Source organism: Puma concolor, chromosome A2 (assembly GCF_028749965.1).
Source record: "Puma concolor isolate L17-30 chromosome A2, mPumCon1.1.hap2, whole genome shotgun sequence".
Classification (NCBI taxonomy): Eukaryota; Metazoa; Chordata; class Mammalia; order Carnivora; family Felidae; genus Puma; species Puma concolor.
The window spans coordinates 146,245,224-146,264,402 of record NC_141668.1 but is presented as its reverse complement, the minus strand read 5'-3'; the positions used below and the strand labels follow the sequence as shown (position 1 = coordinate 146,264,402).

Genomic DNA, 19,179 nt, shown 5'->3' with positions numbered 1-19,179 from the left:
AGCTGAATTCTACCAAACATTCAAAGAATTAATACAATCCTTCTTAAACTCTTGCAAAAATTAGAAGTAGAGGAAATACTTCCAAACTCATTCTATGAGGCTAGAATCACCATGATACTAAAACCAGATGAAGATACCACAAGAAAAGAAAATTATAGGCCAATATCTCTGATGAATGTAGGGGCAAAAGTCCTCAATAAAATACTAGCAAGCTGAATTCAACACACCAAAAAGATTACATACTATAGCCAAGTTGGATTTATCCCTGGATGCAAGAGATATGCAAATTAATCAATGTGATACACTGCATTAACAGAATGAAGGACAAAAATCCCATTCTCAACTCAATAGATTCAGAAAGAGCATTTGACAAAGTTTAACATCCATTTCTGATAAAAAAACTCTCAATAAAATAGATATAAAGGGAAATCTCTGCAATGAAATAGAGGACATTTATGAAAAGCCCACGTTAAATCATAATCCATGGCATAAAACTGAGAGCTCTTCTGCTAAGATCTGGTGTGAGGCAAGGATGCTCACTCCCACCACTTCTTTTCAACAAGAAGTACTAACTCGAGCAATTAGACAACAAAATAAAGGGCATCCAAATCAGAAAAGAAGTAAAATGATCTCTATTTGCAGATGACATGTCCTTATACGTAGAAAACCCTAAAGACCACATACAAAAAAATACCTTTTAAAACAAACTAACTTAGTAAAGCTACAGGATGCAAAAATCATTTGGGGAAAAAAAACCAGTTGCATTTGTTTATACCACCAATGATCTATCTGGCAAGGAAATCAGGAGAACAATCTGACTTATGATAGCATCACAAAGAATATAATACTTAGGAATAAATTTAACCAGGAACATGAAATATCTGTACATTGAAAACTATAAAACATTAATGAAAGAGATTGAAGAAGACACAAATAAATGGAAAAGTATCCTGTGCTCATAGACTAGAAAAATTGGTATTGTTAAAATGTCCATACTACCTAAAGGGATCTACAGATTCAAAGTAATTCCTATCAAAATTCCAATGGCAGGGGCACCTGGGTGGCTCAGTTGGTTAAGCGTCCAACTTCGGCTCAGGTCATGATCTCGCGGTTCATGAGTTTGAGCCCTGTGATGGGCTCTGTGCTGACAGCTCCAGAGCCTGGAGCCAGCCTCAAATTCTGTGTCTCCTGCTCTTTCAGCCCCTCTCCCCACTTACACTCTGTCTCTCTCAAAAATAAATGAACGCTAAAATTCCTATGGCAAAAAAAAAAAAAAAAAAAAATTCTAAAATTTGTGTGGAACCACAAAAGACTCTATCTAAACAGCGAAAATAATCTTAAGAAAGAAGAAAAGAGTTGAAAGCATCACAATTCCTGATTTCAAATTATATTACAAAGCTCTAGTGATCAAAACAATATGGTACTGGCATAAAAACAGACATATAAACCAATGGAACAGAATAGCAAATCCAAAATAAATCCAAGCATATAGTCAACTGATCTTTAACAAGGGCAACAAGAAAACACAATGTGAAAAGGAAAGTCTCTTCAATAAATGGTGTTGAGTAAATTGGATATCCACATATAAAAGAATGAAACTTTTATTATCTTACACCGTACACAAAAATTAACTCAAAAGGGGCTCAAGACTGAAATGTAAAACCTTAAACCATTAAAATCCCAGAAGAAAACATAGGGGGAAAGCTCCTTCTTTTTTTAAGTTTATTTGTGTATTTATTTTGAGAGAGAGAGAAAGCACAAGAGGGGAAAGGGCAGAGAGAGGGAGGGAGAGACAGAGAGAATCCCAAGCAGGCTCCACACCACCAGTGCAGAGACCGATGCGGGGCTTGAATTCACAAACTGTGAGATCATGACCTAAGCCAAAGTCAGATCTTAACCTAATGAGCCACCTAGGTACCCTGGAAAAGCTCCTTTTAAAAAAAAAAAAGAAAGAAAAAGTATTTCTTTAAATTCACATTAGCATACAATGTAGAATTGGTTTCAGGAGTAGAACCTAGTCATTCCTCACTTACATATAATACACAGTGTTCATCCCAACAAGTGCCCTCCTTAATGCCCATCACCCATCTAGCCCATCCCCCCCCCCACACACCCTCCAGCAATCTTAAGTTTGTTCTCTGTATTTAACAGCCTCTTATGGTTTGCCTCCCTATTTTTCCTTCCCCTTCCCCTGTGTTCATCTGTTTTGTTTCTTAGACTCCACTTGTCTTCCTCTGACTTATTTCACTTAGCATAATACAACTCTAATTCCATACATGGAATACACATATACACACATATATACATATACATACATACATACGTATACATATATACATATGTATATATATGTATATACATATATATATATATATATATATATATATATACACATATATATACATACATATATATCATCTTCTTTATCCATTCATCTATCTATGGACACTCGGGCCACTTCTATAATTTGGCGATTGTAGATAATGCTGCTATAAACTTCGGGGTGCATGTAACACTTCAAATTAGTATTTTTGTATCCTTTGGATAAATACTTAGTAGCACAATTGCTGGATTGTAGGGTTACTTCTATTTTTTAACTTTTTGAGGAACTTCCATACTGTTTTCCAGAGTGGCTGCACCACTTTGCATTCCTACCAATGGTGCAAGAGGGTTCCCCTTTCTCCATATCCTCATCAACACCTGTTGTTTCTTGTGTTTTGAGTTTATTCTGACAGGTGTGAGGCGATATCTCATTGTAGTTTTGATTTGTATTTCCCTGATGATCAGCAATGTTGAATACCTTTTTATGTGTCTATGAGTCATCTGAATATCTTCTTTGAAAAAGTGTCTATTCATGTCTTCTGCCCATTTCTTTACTGGATTATTTCGTTTTTGGGTGTTGAGTTTGATAACTTCTTTATAGATTTTGGATAGTAACCCCTTATCTGATATGTCATTTGCAAATATCTTCTCCCATTGTGTCAATTACCTTTTAGTTTTGTTGTTTCCTTTGCTATACAAAAGCTTTTTATCTTGAGTTCTCAGTTCATTTTTGCTTATATCCCCCTTGTCTCCAGAGACATGTCTAGTAAGAAGTTGCTATAGGAAAGGTCACAAAGAGGCCAGGAGGTTGCTGCCTGTTTTCTACTCTAGGATTTTGATGGTCTCCTGTCTTATGTTTAGGTCTTTCTTCCATTTTGAATTTATTTTTGTGTGTGGTGAAAGAAAGTGGTCCAGTTTTATTCTTCTGCATGTTGCTGTTGTCCAGTTTGCTGAAGAGACTATTTGCTGAAGAGACTGTCTTTTTTCCATTGGATATTCTTCCCTGCCTTGACAAAGATTAGTTGGCCATTCGTTTGTTGGTCCATTTCTGGGTTCTCTGTTCTGTTCCATTGATCTATGTACCTGCTTTTGTGCCAGTACCATATTGTCTTGGTGATTACAGCTTTGTAAAACAGCTTAACGTCCAGAACTGTGATGCCTCTAGCTTTGGTTTTCTTTTTCAACCTTATATTGACTAGTCAGGGTCTTTTCTGGTTCCATACAAATTTTAGAAGTGTTGGCATTTAGAATGCTGGTGCTATTTTGATAGGGATTGCATTGAATGTGTAGATCGCTTTGGGTAGTATAGACATTTTAACAATATTTGTCTTTAAAGTCTCCTTGACATTGGCCTTGGCAATGATTTTTTGGATAAGACAAAAGCTCAGGCAACAAAAGCAAAAATAAAGTGGGACTACATCAGTCTGAAAGTTTCTGCATGGTAAGGGAAATCATCAACAAAATGAAAAGGCAACCTATAAACTGAGGGGAAATATTTGCAAATTATATATCTGATAAGGGGTTAATATAAAAAATATATAAAAATTCATATAATATAAAAAAAGAACCCAAACAATCTAATTTAAAAATGGGCAAAGGACCTGAATAGACACTTTTTAGAGAAGACATGCCAATGGCTAACCAGGTATATGAGAAAGCACTCAACATCACAAATCATCAGAAAATGCAAATTGAAACCACAGTGAGATATCACCTCACACCTTTTAGGATGAGTAGAAAAATGAAAGGTGACAAGTGTTAGTGAGGATGTGGAGAAAAGAGAACCCTTGTGCATTGCTGGTGTGAATGTAAATTGGCACAGTCACTGTGGAAAACAGTATGAAAGATCCTTAAAAAACTAAAAATAGAATGTTTAATCTAGCATTCCCTCTTCAGGACATGATATCAGTACCTTAAATATATATCTGATATTAGTTGGAAGATGGCAGTGTAGGAGGATGTTGGGCTCACCTCATCCTGCTGATTGCTTAGATTCCACCCACATCTGCCTAAATAACCCAGAAAACCACCAGAAGACTAGCAGAATGGACTCTCCGGAGCCAAGCATGGACAAGAGGCCCAAGAAAGAGGGTAGGAGGGGCGAAGAGGTGGTGCGCACTACATGGACTGGAGGAAGGGAACCGGGGCTGTGGAGGGGCAACCAGCCTGGCAAGGCAGAGCCCCCGAGTCTGGCTTGCAAACGCGGAGAGGCCAGACGGAGTGTTTTCTGACAGCCAGTGGGACTTAACATCTGGAATGTTATAAGCAACAGCTCTGCTCTCAGAGAGCCAGGAGGGCAAGAGGACACCTTGAGGGAGAGTTGTGAACCCCAGAAAACAGAGCTCAGCTTGGCAGGGAATGAAGGCGCTGGCAAGTGCCGTATCCCTCTCCCATCCCCCAGCTCCCCTCACAGAGCTTGCTTGCACCGCGCAAACACCCAATGCTGTGCTTCTGTGGATCCATCCCTCCAACGGGTCTGCCTCCCTCCGGGTGCTGCAGGGCTCCTCCCACAGGGGACCACTGACAGCAAAGCAAGCTAAGCCTGCCCCGCCCGCCCCTGTGCACCTTGTGGATCCACCCCAGCTAATATACCAGATCCCACTGAAGCAGCACCACAAGCCTGGCAGTGTGCAAGTAGCCCAGACAAGGGGCCACACCACTCCACAGTGAGTCCTGCCTCTGGGAAAGGGGAAGATAAGGTACACAACAGTCTGACTGTGGCCCCAGTGGTGGGCTGGGGACAGACATCGGGTCTGATTGCAGCCCCACCCACCAACACAAGTTACTCCAGACAGCACAGGGGAAGTGCCCTGCAGTTCCTCGCCACCCCAGGGACTATCCAAAATGACAAAACGGAAGAACTCTCCTCAAAAGAAACTCCAGGAAGTAGCGACAACTAACAAATTGATCAAAAACGATTTAAGCAATATAACAGAACAAGAATTTAGAATAATATTCATAAAATTAATTGCTGGGCTTGAAAAAAGTATAGAGGACATCTAAGAATCTATTGCTACAGAGATAAAGGGACTAAGAAATAGTCATGAGGAACTAAAAAATGGTATAAATGAGGTGCAAAATAAAATAGAGGCAGCCATAGCATGGATTGAAGAGGCAGAGAAGAGAATAGGTGAATTAGAAGATAAAATTATGGAAAAAGAGGAAGCTGAGAAAAAGAGAGATAAAAAAATCCAGGAGTATGAGGGGAGAATTAGAGAAGTAAGTGATGCAATCAAATGGAACAATATCCGTATCACAGGAATTCCATAAGAGGAAGAGACAGAGAAAGGGGCTGAAGGTGTACTTGAAAAAATCATAGCTGAGAACTTCCCTGATCTGGGGAAGGAAAAAGGCATTGAAATCCAAGAGGCACAGAGAACTCCCTTCAGACGTAATGTGAGTCATCTTCTGCATGACATATCATAGTGGAACTGGCAAAATACAAGGATAAAGAGAAAATTCTGAAAGCAGCTACAGATAAACACGCTCTAACTTACAAAGGGAGACCCATAAGAGTAGTGGCAGACCTAACTACTGAAAGTTGACAGGCCAGAAAGGAATGGCAGGAAATCTTCAATGTGATGAACAGAAAAAATATGCAGCCGAGAATCCTTTATCCAGCAAGTCTGTCATTCAGAATAGGAGAGATAAAGGTCTTCCCAAACAAACAAAAACTGAAGGAATTCATCATCACTAAACCAGCCCTACAAGAGCTGCTAAGGGGGATTCTGTCAGGAAAATGTTGCAAGGACCACAAAGTACCAGAACATCACTACAAGCATGAAACCTACAGACATCACAATGACTCTAAACCCATATCTTTCAATAATACCACTGAATGTAAATGGACTAGATGCTCCAACCAAAAGACACAGGGTATCAGAATGGATACAAAAACAAGACCCATCTATTTGCTGTCTACAAGAGACTCATTTTAGGCCTGAGGAAACATTCAGATTGAATGTGAGGGAATGGAGAACTATCTATCATGCTACTGGAAGTCAGAAGAAAGCTGGAGTAGCCATACTTCTATCAGACAAACTAGACTTTAAATTAAAGGTTGTAACAAGAGATGAAGAAGGGCATTATATAATAATTACAGTGTCTATCCATCAGGAAGAGCTAACAATTATAAATGTCTATGCACTGCATACAGGAGCCCCCAAATACATAAAACAATTAATCACAAATATAAGCAACCTTATTGATAAGAATGTGGTAATTGCAGGGGACTTTAGTACTCCACTTAAAGCAATGGATAGATCATCTAGACACAGGATCAATAAAGAAACAGGGCCTTGAATGATACATTGGATCAGATGGACTTGACAGATACATTTAGAACTCTGCATCCCAAAGCAATAGAATATATTTTCTTCTCGAGTGCACATGGAACATTCTCCAAGATAGATCACATACTGGATCACAAAACAGCCCTTCATAAGTATAAAAGAATTGAGATCATACCATGCACACTTTCAGACCACAATGCTATGAAACTTGAAATTAACCACAGGAAAAAGTCTGGAAAACCTCCAAAAGCATGGAGGTTAAAGAACACCCTACTAAAGAATGAATGGGTCAACCAGGCAATTAGAGAAGAAATTTAAAAATATATGGAAACAAATGAAAATGAAAACAACAATCCAATCGCTTTTGGATGCAGCAAAGGCAGTCCTGAGAAGAAAATACATTGCAATCCAAGCCTATCTCAAGAAACAAGAAAAATCCAAATACAAAATCTAACAACACACCTAAAGGAAATAGAAGCAGAACAGCAAAGACACCCCAAACCCAGCAGAAGAAGAGAAATAATAAAGATCAGAGCAGAAAAAAACAATATAGAATCTAAAAAAAACTGTAGACCAGATCAACAAAACCAAGAGTTGGTTTTTTGAAAAAATAAACAAAATTGATAAACGTCTAGCCAGGCTTCTCAAAAAGAAAAGGGAGATGACCCAAATAGATAAAATCATGAATGAAAATGGAATTATTACAACCAATCCCTCAGAAATACAAGCAATTATCAGGGAATGCTATGAAAAATTATGCCAACAAACTGGACAACCTGGAAGAAATGGACAAATTCCTAAGCACCCACACACTTCCAAAACTCAAACAGGAAGAAATAGAAAACTTGAACAGACCCATAACCAGCTATGAAATTGAATCAGTTATCAAAAATCTCCCAAAAAATAAGAGTCCAGGACCAGATGACTTCCCTGGAGAATTTTACCAGACATTTAAAGCAGAGATAACACCTATCCTTCTCAAGCTGTTCCAAAAAATAGAAAGGGAAGGAAAACTTCCAGACTCATTCTATGAAGCCAGCATTACTTTGATTCCTAAACCAGAGACCCAGCAAAAAAAAAAAAAAAAAAAAAAGAACTACAGGCCAATATCCCTGATGAATATGGATGCAAAAATTCTCAACAAGATACTAGCAAATCGAATTCAACAGCATATAGAAAGAATTATACACCATGATCAAGTGGGATTCATTCCTGGGCTGCAGGGCTGGTTCAACTTTTGCAAATCAATCAATGTGATAAATCACATTAATAAAAGAAAAGATAAGAACCATATGATCCTGTCAAACGATGCAGAAAAAGCATTGACAAAATCCAGCATCCTTTCTTAATAAAAACCCTTGATAAAGTCAGGATAGAAGGAACATACTTAAACATTATATGAAAAGCCCACAGCTAATATCATCCTCAATGGGGAAAAACTGAGAGCTTTCCCCCTAAAACCAGGAACATGACAGGGATGTCCACTCTCACTGCTGTTGTTTAACATAGTGTTGGAAGTGCTAGCATCAGCAATCAGACAACAAAAGGAAATCAAAGGCATCAAAATTGGCAAAGATGAAGTCAAGCTTTCACTTTTTGCAGATGACATGATACTATACATGGAAACCCTGATAGACTCCACCAAAAGTCTGCTAGAACTGATACATTAATTCAGCAAAGTCACAGGATACAAAATCAATGTACAGAAATCAGCTGCATTCTTATACACTAACAATGAAACAACAGAAAGACAAATAAAGAAACTGATCCCATTCACAATTGCACCAAGAATCATAAAATACCTAGGAATAAACCTAACCAAAGATGTAAAAGATTTGTATGCTGAAAACTACAGAAAGCTCATGAAGGAAATAGAAGAAGATACAAAGAAATGGAAAAACATTCTGTGCTCATAGATTGGAAGAATAAATATTGTCAAAATGTCAATACTACCCAAAGCAATCTACACATTCAATGCAATCCCAATCAAAATTGCACCAGCATTATTCTTGAAGCTAGAACAAGCAATCTTAAAATTTGTATGGAACCACAAAAGACCCCGAATAGCCAAAGTAATATTGAAGAAGAAGACCAAAGCAGGAGGCATCACAATCCCAGACTTTAGCCTCTACTACAAAGCTGTCATCATCAAGACAGCACGATATTGGCACAAAAACAGACACATAGACCAATGGAATAGAATAGAAACCCCAGAACTAGACCCACAAAAGTATGACCAACTAATTTTTGACAAAGCAGGAAAGAATATCCAGTGGAAAAAAGACAGTCTCTTTAACAAATGGTGCTGGGAGAACTGGACAGCAACATGCAAAAGGTCGAAACTAGACCACTTTCTCACACCATTCACAAAAATAAACTCAAAATGGATAAAGGACCTGAATGTGAGACAGGAAACCATCAAAACCCTAGAGGAGAAAGCAGGAAATAACCTCTCTGACCTCAGCCGCAGCAACTTCTTACTTGACACATCCCCAAAGGCAAGGGAATTAAAAGCAAAAATGAACTATTGGGACCTCATGAAGATAAAAAGCTTCTGCACAGCAAAGGAAACAATCAGCAAAACTGAAAGGCAACCAACGGAATGGGAAAAGATATTTGCAAATGACATATTGGGCAAAGGGCTAGTATCCAAAATCTATAAAGAACTCACCAAACTCCACACCCAAAAAACAAATAATCCAGTGAAGAAATGGGCAGAAAACATGAATAGACACTTCTCTAAATAAGACATTCAAATGGCCAACAGGCACATGAAAAGATGCTCAACGTTGTTCCTCATCAGGGAAATACAAATCAAAACTGCACTGAGATACCACCTCACACTGGTCAGAGTGGCTAAAATGAACAAATCAGGAGACTATAGATGTTGGAGAGGATGCAGAGAAACAGGAACCCTCTTGCACTGTTCGTGGGAATGCAAACTGGTGCAGCCGCTCTGGAAAACAGTGTGGAGGTTTAAAAAATTAAAAATAGATCTACCCTATGACCCAGCAATAGCACTGCTAGGAATTTACCCAAGGGATACAGGAGTGCTGATGCACAGGGGCACTTGGACCCCAATGTTTATAGCAGCACTTTCAACAATATCCAAATTATGGAAAGAGCCTCAATGTCCATCAAATGATGAATAGATAAAGAAATTGTGGCTTATATACATAATGGAATACTACGTGGCAAAGAGAAAGAATGAAATATGGCCTTTTGTAGCAACGTGGATGGAACTGGAGAGTGTTAAGTGAAATAAGTCATACAGAGAAAGACAGATACCATATGTTTTCACTCTTATGTGGATCCTGAGAAACTTAACAGAAGACCATGTGGGAGGGGAAGGAAAAAAAAAAGTTAGGGAGGGAGCCAAACCAAAAGAGACTCTTAAAAACTGAGAATAAACTGAGGGTTGATGGGGGTGGGAGGGAGGGGAGAGTGGGTGATGGGCATTGAGGAAGGCACCTGTTGGGATGAGCATTGGGTGTTGTATGGAAACCAATTTGACAATAAATTTCATATTAAAAATAAATAATAATAAATATTATATTCAAAAATATATATATCTGCACTTCCATGTTCATTGTAGCATTATTCCCAATAGCTAAGATAGGGACACAAACTTAAGTGTTCACTGATGGACAAATAAAGAAATTGCCACATATATATGTGTGTGTATATATATATATATATATATATATATAATAGAATATTATTAAGACTTAAATTATTAATACTAAATTATAGATATTATTAAGACTTAAAGAAAGAGAGATCCTGTTATTTGCAATATGGGTCCACTGTAAGACATTATGATAAGTGAAAAAGTCCAACACAGAAAGGAAAAAGTTGCATGATGTCACTTATATGTACAATCCAAAAGTTGAATACATAGAACTGGAGTAAAAGGGCAGTCACCAGGGGTGGGGAGGTGGGGGAAACAGGGAGACTTTAGGCAAAGGGTACAAAGTTGCACTTATGTTTAAAATTATAAATTATTAAAAATTTTAAAATAAAACCCAGAGAGATAAACACACACCTGTACAGATATAACTAGGGGAATCTGAATAATATCAGTAGATAATATCAATATCAATATCCTTGTTGTGATATAATATAGTCTTGCAAAATGTTACTATTGGGGGAAATTGGGTGAAATGAGCCTGAAATCTATTACTTCTTACAACTGCATGTGAATTACTGATTATCACAATAAATATTCCATTTTAAAAAGTGGATACTAAATGTCAAGGGGAAACTGATTTTGTTTATTTATCCTACTTATTGTGACTTTAGCCTTAGTCAAGTTGAATGAAAACTAAAGAAACTTGAGTGGGTTAGAGAATTACAGTGTTACCTTGCATTTTTTCTTACGAAGTTTTAAGGAGGGCTTTATTAACCAGTCAAAGAGTCCTCTCAGAAGAGCTTGATGATCTGGTTCTTGCAGAGGTCCTTTCAGGGAATTCAACCACGAGGATACAATTGGTTCCCATCCTAACTGTGAGGGTTCCAAATAAATCATGCCACAGCGGCTTACAGTGGCAGGCTAGAGAAAAAAGACAAGTTTTCTTTTTCCAATGTTGCTTTCATGCCAGTAGTACCTGGCAGTCATTAACTACTTCTTTGAATGACTTATAAGGCTTGTCATGATCTAGCACCTGCCTTCCTCTACAGCCTCCCAGACGTGTCATGGCTTCATATCTTTACATATCATGTTGTCATGATTTGGAATGCCCAGCCCCAACTAATCTCCCTAGAGAAGTGTTGCCCTTCAAAGCCAGATCAAATACTCAGACATTTTCCATGGTCCTCCTCTACCCATTTGCCTCTTGGGTACCCACCCCCTCCATATTCTTAGAGCACTTACATGTAGCAGTATAGTGGGATTATTTATTAGCATGCTTCTCATCCTTCCTAAATGAGCATAAGCTATATCTTATTCATCTTAGTATTTCTGGTGCCTAACTAGTCTTCTGACACATAATAAAAAATACTTATTGACCAAATGAACAAATAAACAATCTACTGTTATGTTAAAACATGAACTTACCGAGGCCTGGGAAAGGTCCATTGCTTCAAAGATGAGGCTCATTTGAGGGGACATCTGAATGATTTCTCCACTCATAAGGCAAAGCTAAAGGCAATTATATTTCAAACATTTATTTTTAAAAAAACTCAAACTTCTCAAATAAAAATATATTGTAGGTATAAGATAATGTATATCCTGTGATGTAAGTATTACATAAAAGCCAGAAAATTGTAAGCTAGATCTAGCTCGGTCAATTACTTACTAGGTAAGCAAATACGTAACATCTCTGACTCTCAGCCTCTTCATCTATAAACTCAGTTAATTTCTCTCCCATAGAGTTAGGCGGGAGGAGAACTACATGACATACTGCAAAAATCCTATACAAATCTCAGTCCTTGCTATTAATAAAATTACATCGGTCAGGCACCTGGGTAGCTTAGTCATTCAAACATCTGACTTTGGCTCAGATCATGATTTCACGGTTCTTGAGTGTGAGCTCCACAAGGGGGTCTCTGTTGTCAGAGCAAAGCCCCCTTCGGATCCTCTGTCCCCCTCTCTCTCTTCCCCTCCCCCAATCACACTCTCTCAAAACTAAATAAACATTTAAAAACATTACATGGGTTGCTGGAGGGGAGTTGGGTGGGAGGGATAGGCTAAATGGGTGATGGGCCTTAAGGAGGGCACTCATTGGAATGAGCACTTGGTGTAATATGTAAGTGATGAATCACTGGGTTCTACTCCTGAAACCAATAGTATGCTATATATTAACTAACATGAATTTAAATATATATAGTTTTAATCTTTTTTAATGTTTGTTTATTTGGAAGAGCGAGACAGAGCATGAGCAGGGGAGGGGCAGAGAGAGAGGGAGATACAGAATCCAAAGCAGGCTCTAGGCTCTGAGCTGTCAGCACAGAGCCCAATGCGAGGCTTAAACCTATGAACTGCAAGATCATGACCTAAGCCGAAGTCGGATGCTTAACCAACTGAGCCACCCAGCCTCCCCTAAATAAATAATTTTTTAAAAATTACATGAAATACTCCTGACTTTATAAAGTTGTCAAAAGGTCTCTTTGTTAATAAAAAAAAAAGAGAAAAATTGAAAATAAAGAATAATATGGACACTAATATACCCATCTCCTGTACTTAACCAACATTAAGATTTCCCACATTTGCTTCCTTTTATAAAGAAGTATTTTTAAGAGGCACCTGGCTGCCTCAGTTTGTAGAGCATGCGACTCTTGACCTTGGGGTTGTGAGTTCAAGCCTCATGTTGGGTGCAGAAATTACTTTAAAAAAAAGGGGGGGGGCACCTGGGTGGCTCAGTCGGTTGAGCATCCCACTTCGGCTTAGGTAATAATGTCATAGTTCATGAGTTCAAGCCCCACGTCGGGCTCTGTGCTGACAGCTCAGAACCTGGAGCCTGGTTCGGATTCTGTGTCTCCCTCTCTCTGCCCCTTCCCCACTCATGCTCTGTCTCTCTCTGTCTCTCAAAGATGAATAAACGTTTTAAAAAAATTTTTTAAAAAGGATACTGAGGAATAAAACAGTATTTTAAAGAGCATTATGCCCACCACGGCATTTCACATCTAAATATGTCAATATGCAGCTCTAAAAAATAAAGAGTTTTCAGGGCACCTGGTGTCTCAGTCGGTTAAATGTCCAACTCTTGGTTTCTGCTCAGGTCATGATCTCATGGTTTGTGAGATACAGCCATGCATCAGACTCTCCACCAACAGTGCAGAGCACTTGTTTGGGATTCTCTCTCTCCCTCTCTCTCTCTGCCCCTCCCCCACTCGCTTTGTCTCTCTCTCCAAATAAATAAATAAACTTAAAAAAAATAAACTGTTTTCTATATTACCTTAGTAACATTATCACACCTAACAAAATTACCAATAAGTCCTTAATATGATCTAATACTCAGCCAGTACTCAAATTTCCTCAATGACAACAGGAAAATCTTTTCAACGGATTTACTCAAACCAAAATTCAATCAAGGACCATGCACTGCATTTAATATGCGGATATAGATCACTTTTAATCTAAAACATTCCTCTTTGAGAGAGAGGCAAACCAAGAAACAGACTCTTAACTATAGAGGACAGAGGGTAACCAGAGCGGAAGTGGGTGGGAGGGATGGATGAAATAGGTGATGGGGATTAAGAAGTCCACTTATGATGAGCACCTGGTGAGGTATGAAGTGCTGAATCACTATATTGTACACCTGAAACTAATATTACACTGTATGCTAACTAGAATTTAAATAAAAACTTAAAAAATAAAATAAAATGTTCCTCTTCAATCAAATATGTAAAAAATCTCAATTTGTCAACTGCTTCCTTTCTGCCCAATTCCTTTCTTGTTCATTATTATTAAAGCCATCTCATCTTCTCAATTTCCTTGGCATCTACCTTTGGAATTATCATTAACTTTTAATAATTTTAATAATATTAATTGTTGATATCCCAATTTCATTTCTACATTGTTTTTTTCCAATTCTTCCTCTTCATTTATTTTTCTGGGTTTCTTCTCTACAACCATCACTCTAGTCCCAGTTTTGCCCCTATCTAGTTAAATGTCAACAATGTGGCATTTAGCATTCCTGGACCTCTGTAAAATAAATGGATGGCCTAGAGCTGGATTGTCTGATAAGCTAGCCCAGTATTCATATGTGCCTATTTATACTTTTTACTAATTAAATCTAATTTAACTAATTAAATAACTTCATCTTAAGTAGTTAAAGTTAAATAAGATTTAAAGTCAGTTCTTCAACTGCACTAGCCAAATTTCAAATGCTCAATAACCACATTTGACTAGTATCTACCTTCCTGGACAATGCAGACATTTCCATTATTGCAGAAAGTTGTTTTGGACAGTGCTGGCCTATAAAACTTTTAATTTCCTACCAGATTATTTCAGCAAACATCCTCCTATTTACTTCATATTTGGGAGATGGAGTCAGCTTCTTCCTCACTCCCCCATAGTGTTTCCTAAATACTCTACCCCACCCTTTCCACCTTCTGCTCCTTTGACAACCCATGCTCCCTGCTGTCACTCACCAGCACCTCAGCATTCCCATCGTTAGCTAAAGCCTTTGATACATGGCTCAATTTTTTTCACTCTGGCCTGATCCACTGTTTGTGAGGGGGGAGAATCTCAATATGGCAGCCCCTCAGATCCTTGACTACCCTATCTTCACTTAGGTTTTTCCTACTGCACTCCAGCCATCCAGTTTATACACCTGGGACCTTCTCTCCTGGAACACTGCACAATTCTGAAATACTAAATTCAAGCTTCCCAGTCTCTGCCTCTAGTCTCCGATGTATCCAGTGCTCTCACTCATTGACTACTCATCTACCCAATCATCTACTCCACTTACTCTCCACTTTCATATCCCTGCTGTTTTCACTTCTGTCATTGTTAAGCAGCTTCCTTCCATGGCCTAGCTCTTCTAGAACTCTCATACCAGTATCTTCAAAGTCTTTCTGTACTTCCAGTCCAGCAGCATAATCTACACTCACATCCAAGCTGCTTAGACTGGTAGGGAAAATCTCACAAAGGCAGACCTTGGCACTACTACTACTACTAGTCCTCAGACAGGCTTCTGTGCTTTCCTAGCAATTATCTTTCCCATTTTCCATAATGGCTAATTTAAATCTTCCTCCTTTTCTCCTCCAGTGTACAAAGAACTAGGGTCTACCACTTCACAAAGAAAAGATAAATCATCAAAAGGACTTGCTTTCAGATTTCCACTATCAAATTCATACATCCACCTATATCTATACCTATCCTTCTCCTACTTTCCTCTCATCCAATATGAGACAATCCTCCCACCTGGCTCTGAATTCGACTTTGATTAGCCCCTCTCCTCTTCTGAATCATTATTACTCCTTAGCTCAATCAATGTAACTGAAAGAAGGAATTTGAATAAATGACCAACCACCTACGAAAATGTGCTGGTGTATTTGAATGCTAATTAAATTAATTTGCTTACTTAGTAGTGTGGTTATTTCATGTAAGTATGAAAATAAGTTGTGATATATGCAGTGGAATACCAATACAGATATAAAAAGAATAAATAAGTAAAATGGAAGTACAACACCATGAATATCACAGATGCCACATTGACCACAAGAAGGAAAATACTCAGGAGTATGATTCCATATACATGAAGTTCAAGAACCAGCAAAACTAATTTATCACAGTAGAAGAAAGAATAGCAATTGCCCCAGTGGGGAGGGTATACTGATTCAGAAGGAATCAGTGAGTGTAGCTTGTAGAGTGAAAGAAATTTTATGCATCTTTATTTAAATGATGGTTATGTGAATGCACAAGTTTTTAAAAAAAGCACAGAATCTAAACTTAAAATTAGTCATATTTTATAATTTACATATGGTCTCTCATAGAAGACTTCTATTTTCTAGTCCTTTTGTATATTTCACAGCTTCTAAGGTAATGCAACATATACAAGTACTGAAGCATTCAATGTTTTCTTTTTTTTTTTAATGTTTATTTATTTTTCAGAGAGAGAGAGCAAGTGCACAAGGGAGAGAGAGAGAGAGAGAGAGAGAGAGAGAGAGAGAGAGAGAGAGAGGAGAGAGAAAATCTGAAGCAGGTTCCAGGCTCTAGATGTCAGCACAGAGAGCCTGATGCAGGGCTTGAACCAATGAACTGCGAGATCATGACCTGAGCTGAAGTGGGAAGCTTAACTGACTGAGCCACCCAGGTGCCCCGCATTCAATGTTTTCAAAATGGAATAAGGCCCTTTTATTTTCTCCTAAAATATTAAAGTTCTATAAGAAACCATAAGACAGGAGTCACTTAACAACTTAACACCTACTACAATACCACACCTTCCTGTTAACACAATGGTTTTAATATACTTTTATTCTATAAAAAAAAAGTAAGCAGAGAATTTATTATAGCATAGTTTTCATTTAAAAGATAATCTATAAAGTTACTATACTTGCTGCACCCTTTGCTTTAAATATATAGTCCTAGTCAATTAGTTGTTGAACACAAAACATTGCTTAAGCATATTTACATGTATTTTGTTTTATAACTGGCAAAAAAAAATCATTTTACGTTAAATCTACAATTTTAACCCTTCTTAAGTTTACAGCTCAGTAGTGTTTGGTATATTCATATTGTGTATCAGTTTTGCTTTTAATCAGGAGGATTTACCTTTTTATTATCATCCAATACTGTGTTCATGCTCTCTATCCACAAAGTGTCAATGGGACCATCGAATACAACCCATTTCCGGTCAGGTGTTTCTGATAAGGCAAATTCTCTAAAAGTGTTGGCCACAATACCATCAGTCCACTGGGGAAGAAGCAGAGAGTTAGGAAGCTTTCTTTATAAGACTATAAAGTGATCATATAAAAACATTTCAAATTTCGTGGTTTAAAGCACACTGTCAATAAGAGAATATTTATACTGTAGATTACCTCATGAGACACTGGGTCAAACTGTCCAAAAAGTTGACCCATAGTAATGGATTTGGGGTTTACAGTCCTATAAATAACCTTTTCTTCCTCTCCATAGCCACGTTCATTCATAAGAGTTAGAGTATCAGCCAGCATATGCAGAACTTTTGTCTTAGCAGCAAAAGGCTCTCCTACCAACATAAAACTACAAAGGAAAAGAATTATACAATATGATTCTAAAAAAATAATGGTAAATTATTTTCCTGTTTTACTGGTATTTGTAATTTTTGAAATTCTATTAATTTTTCTCAGACACGAGAATACATTTAACTTCTGAACTGGTTGATTTCTAAGATTCTCTTCATTAACACCACTACCTACAAAAGAGAATAAAAAAATGTCCAAATGAAAATGAAAACTTAATTATACACTCTTAAAATTAAAAAAATTAAGTAAAATAAAGACTTTGGGCCTCCCAAGAAGAGAAATGGGAAAGATTGCCCTTCCTGAAGTCTTTACTTACTATGGTAATTACTTTTTGCTCTTTGCCAAATACTTCCGAATCTCCTCTCTCCCAGCACATAGAAGGATTCCTCGCCCTCTTGTTGAAATACTAGGTGACTAATGAGTACCAAGTGGAAACACGGGTGTTACCTCCTAGCAGGAAGGGTATAGATCATTGCCTGCAACGGAGCCTACAGAACTCTCTTCTTACAGGGCTTTTCCCTCTAGCACAGCTGTGACCATCATGTTGAGATGGTGGATGCTCCAATAGCCTGGGACCCTGAGTAATTATGATGAGCAGATACTTCCTGTTAACCTGGAGTGGACACAGCATGAATGGGAAATAAACCTTTGTTTGTTTGTTTGTTTGTTTGTTTGTTTGTTTTTTAAGTCACTAAGATTTGGGTTTTAGTGACTGATCGTTTCTAAAGAATAATCTAGCCCATCCTTACTGGAGAGAAATTAGTTCCCAGAAGGGGGTAAAGTATTTTTAAGACTTAAATATGTGGTAATGACTTAGAGGCCAGGTTGTTGGTGGCAAATTAACCATTATTACAGGCTAAAAAAAGATTGGCAATTAATGTTAGGCAATGATGAAACATTTGGCAAATTTGTTCGTTGAGATAACTTGGAATACAGATAATATACATAATGAAATTGTCATTTTAGGAAAAAGGGTAGTAAACATGATTATTAATATATGATGGCAGCTGATGGCTGCATTTAACAAAGAACTACAGGAGAGAAATGAGCCCAGAAAAAAAATAGCCAGTTTGAAAGTTGGAATGAAAGAACAGAGGGAGTTCAGAAATTCAGGAACCTATAAGCAACTTATTCTTATTCCCAACTGGTAAATAAAGATAATTTGAGAAAGCCTTTGAACAACAAAAATCTACTCAGCCTGGCAACAAGGATCACATTAAGGGTAGGGCCATTGTATCACTTTATTAAAATCTATGAAAGATTAATATAGTTCCCAGTAATCATTTCAGGAGGATAAAATAATTCAGGAAAAATAGATTAAGTTTGTGGCCTTCCCAATTAAGCCTGATCAATTCAACGATACTGCAAGGAAATTTATAAAGGTATGACTTAGTAAGGACTGTAGTTGTAGCTACTGGCACAGAGAGCTGCCTGGAATCAAATAAGTTTACCAAGTTTTTGAGGGAGTTTACTGACAAACCATGAGTCTAGACTAAAACATGTGAATGTTCAAGACTTAAAAATGATCCTCACGTATTAGATGCATAAGGGTTGATTGTATTAGTTCCTGTATTTTTTTTTTTTAGTTTTTCAATTCCATCTATTTTTGTCTACATTTGAAAATTTACACAATGTGAAGCTGTTTAATTTTTTTTATCCTGCCTTTAAAAAAAAAATCATAACTTTTGAGACCTCAACTTTCTATAGGCAGGAAGCAGGCTAAAAACATTTCTCAGCTCCCAAAGACATATTCTCTATTGTCTACTTTACATGTGACTTTACAGGGAAAAAAATGAAGATGGAAAGCTCTCTCAAGAAAGTTGAACCAAGGTCCACAGAGAACAATTAACAGGAAAGACCCTTCCGGGGAGCAAAACCATGCAAAAGTAGATCC

The 19,179-nt window shown here is 37.7% G+C and overlaps 1 protein-coding gene across 2 annotated transcripts in view; it reads right to left on the bottom strand.

The window, feature by feature from the left end:
- DNAH12 (dynein axonemal heavy chain 12) overlaps window positions 1-19,179 on the bottom strand; it is a 219,043-nt gene that overhangs the window by 118,670 nt on the left and 81,194 nt on the right. For both annotated transcript variants that reach the window (XM_086697846.1, XM_086697845.1), the window contains 4 exons: window positions 17,100-17,283; window positions 16,834-16,974; window positions 11,671-11,754; window positions 10,978-11,166 (listed from right to left, as the gene is read on the bottom strand). In XM_086697846.1, the coding sequence (XP_086553972.1) occupies window positions 10,978-11,166; window positions 11,671-11,754; window positions 16,834-16,974; window positions 17,100-17,283 (598 nt within the window). The remainder of the gene's footprint in view (window positions 1-10,977; window positions 11,167-11,670; window positions 11,755-16,833; window positions 16,975-17,099; window positions 17,284-19,179) is intronic.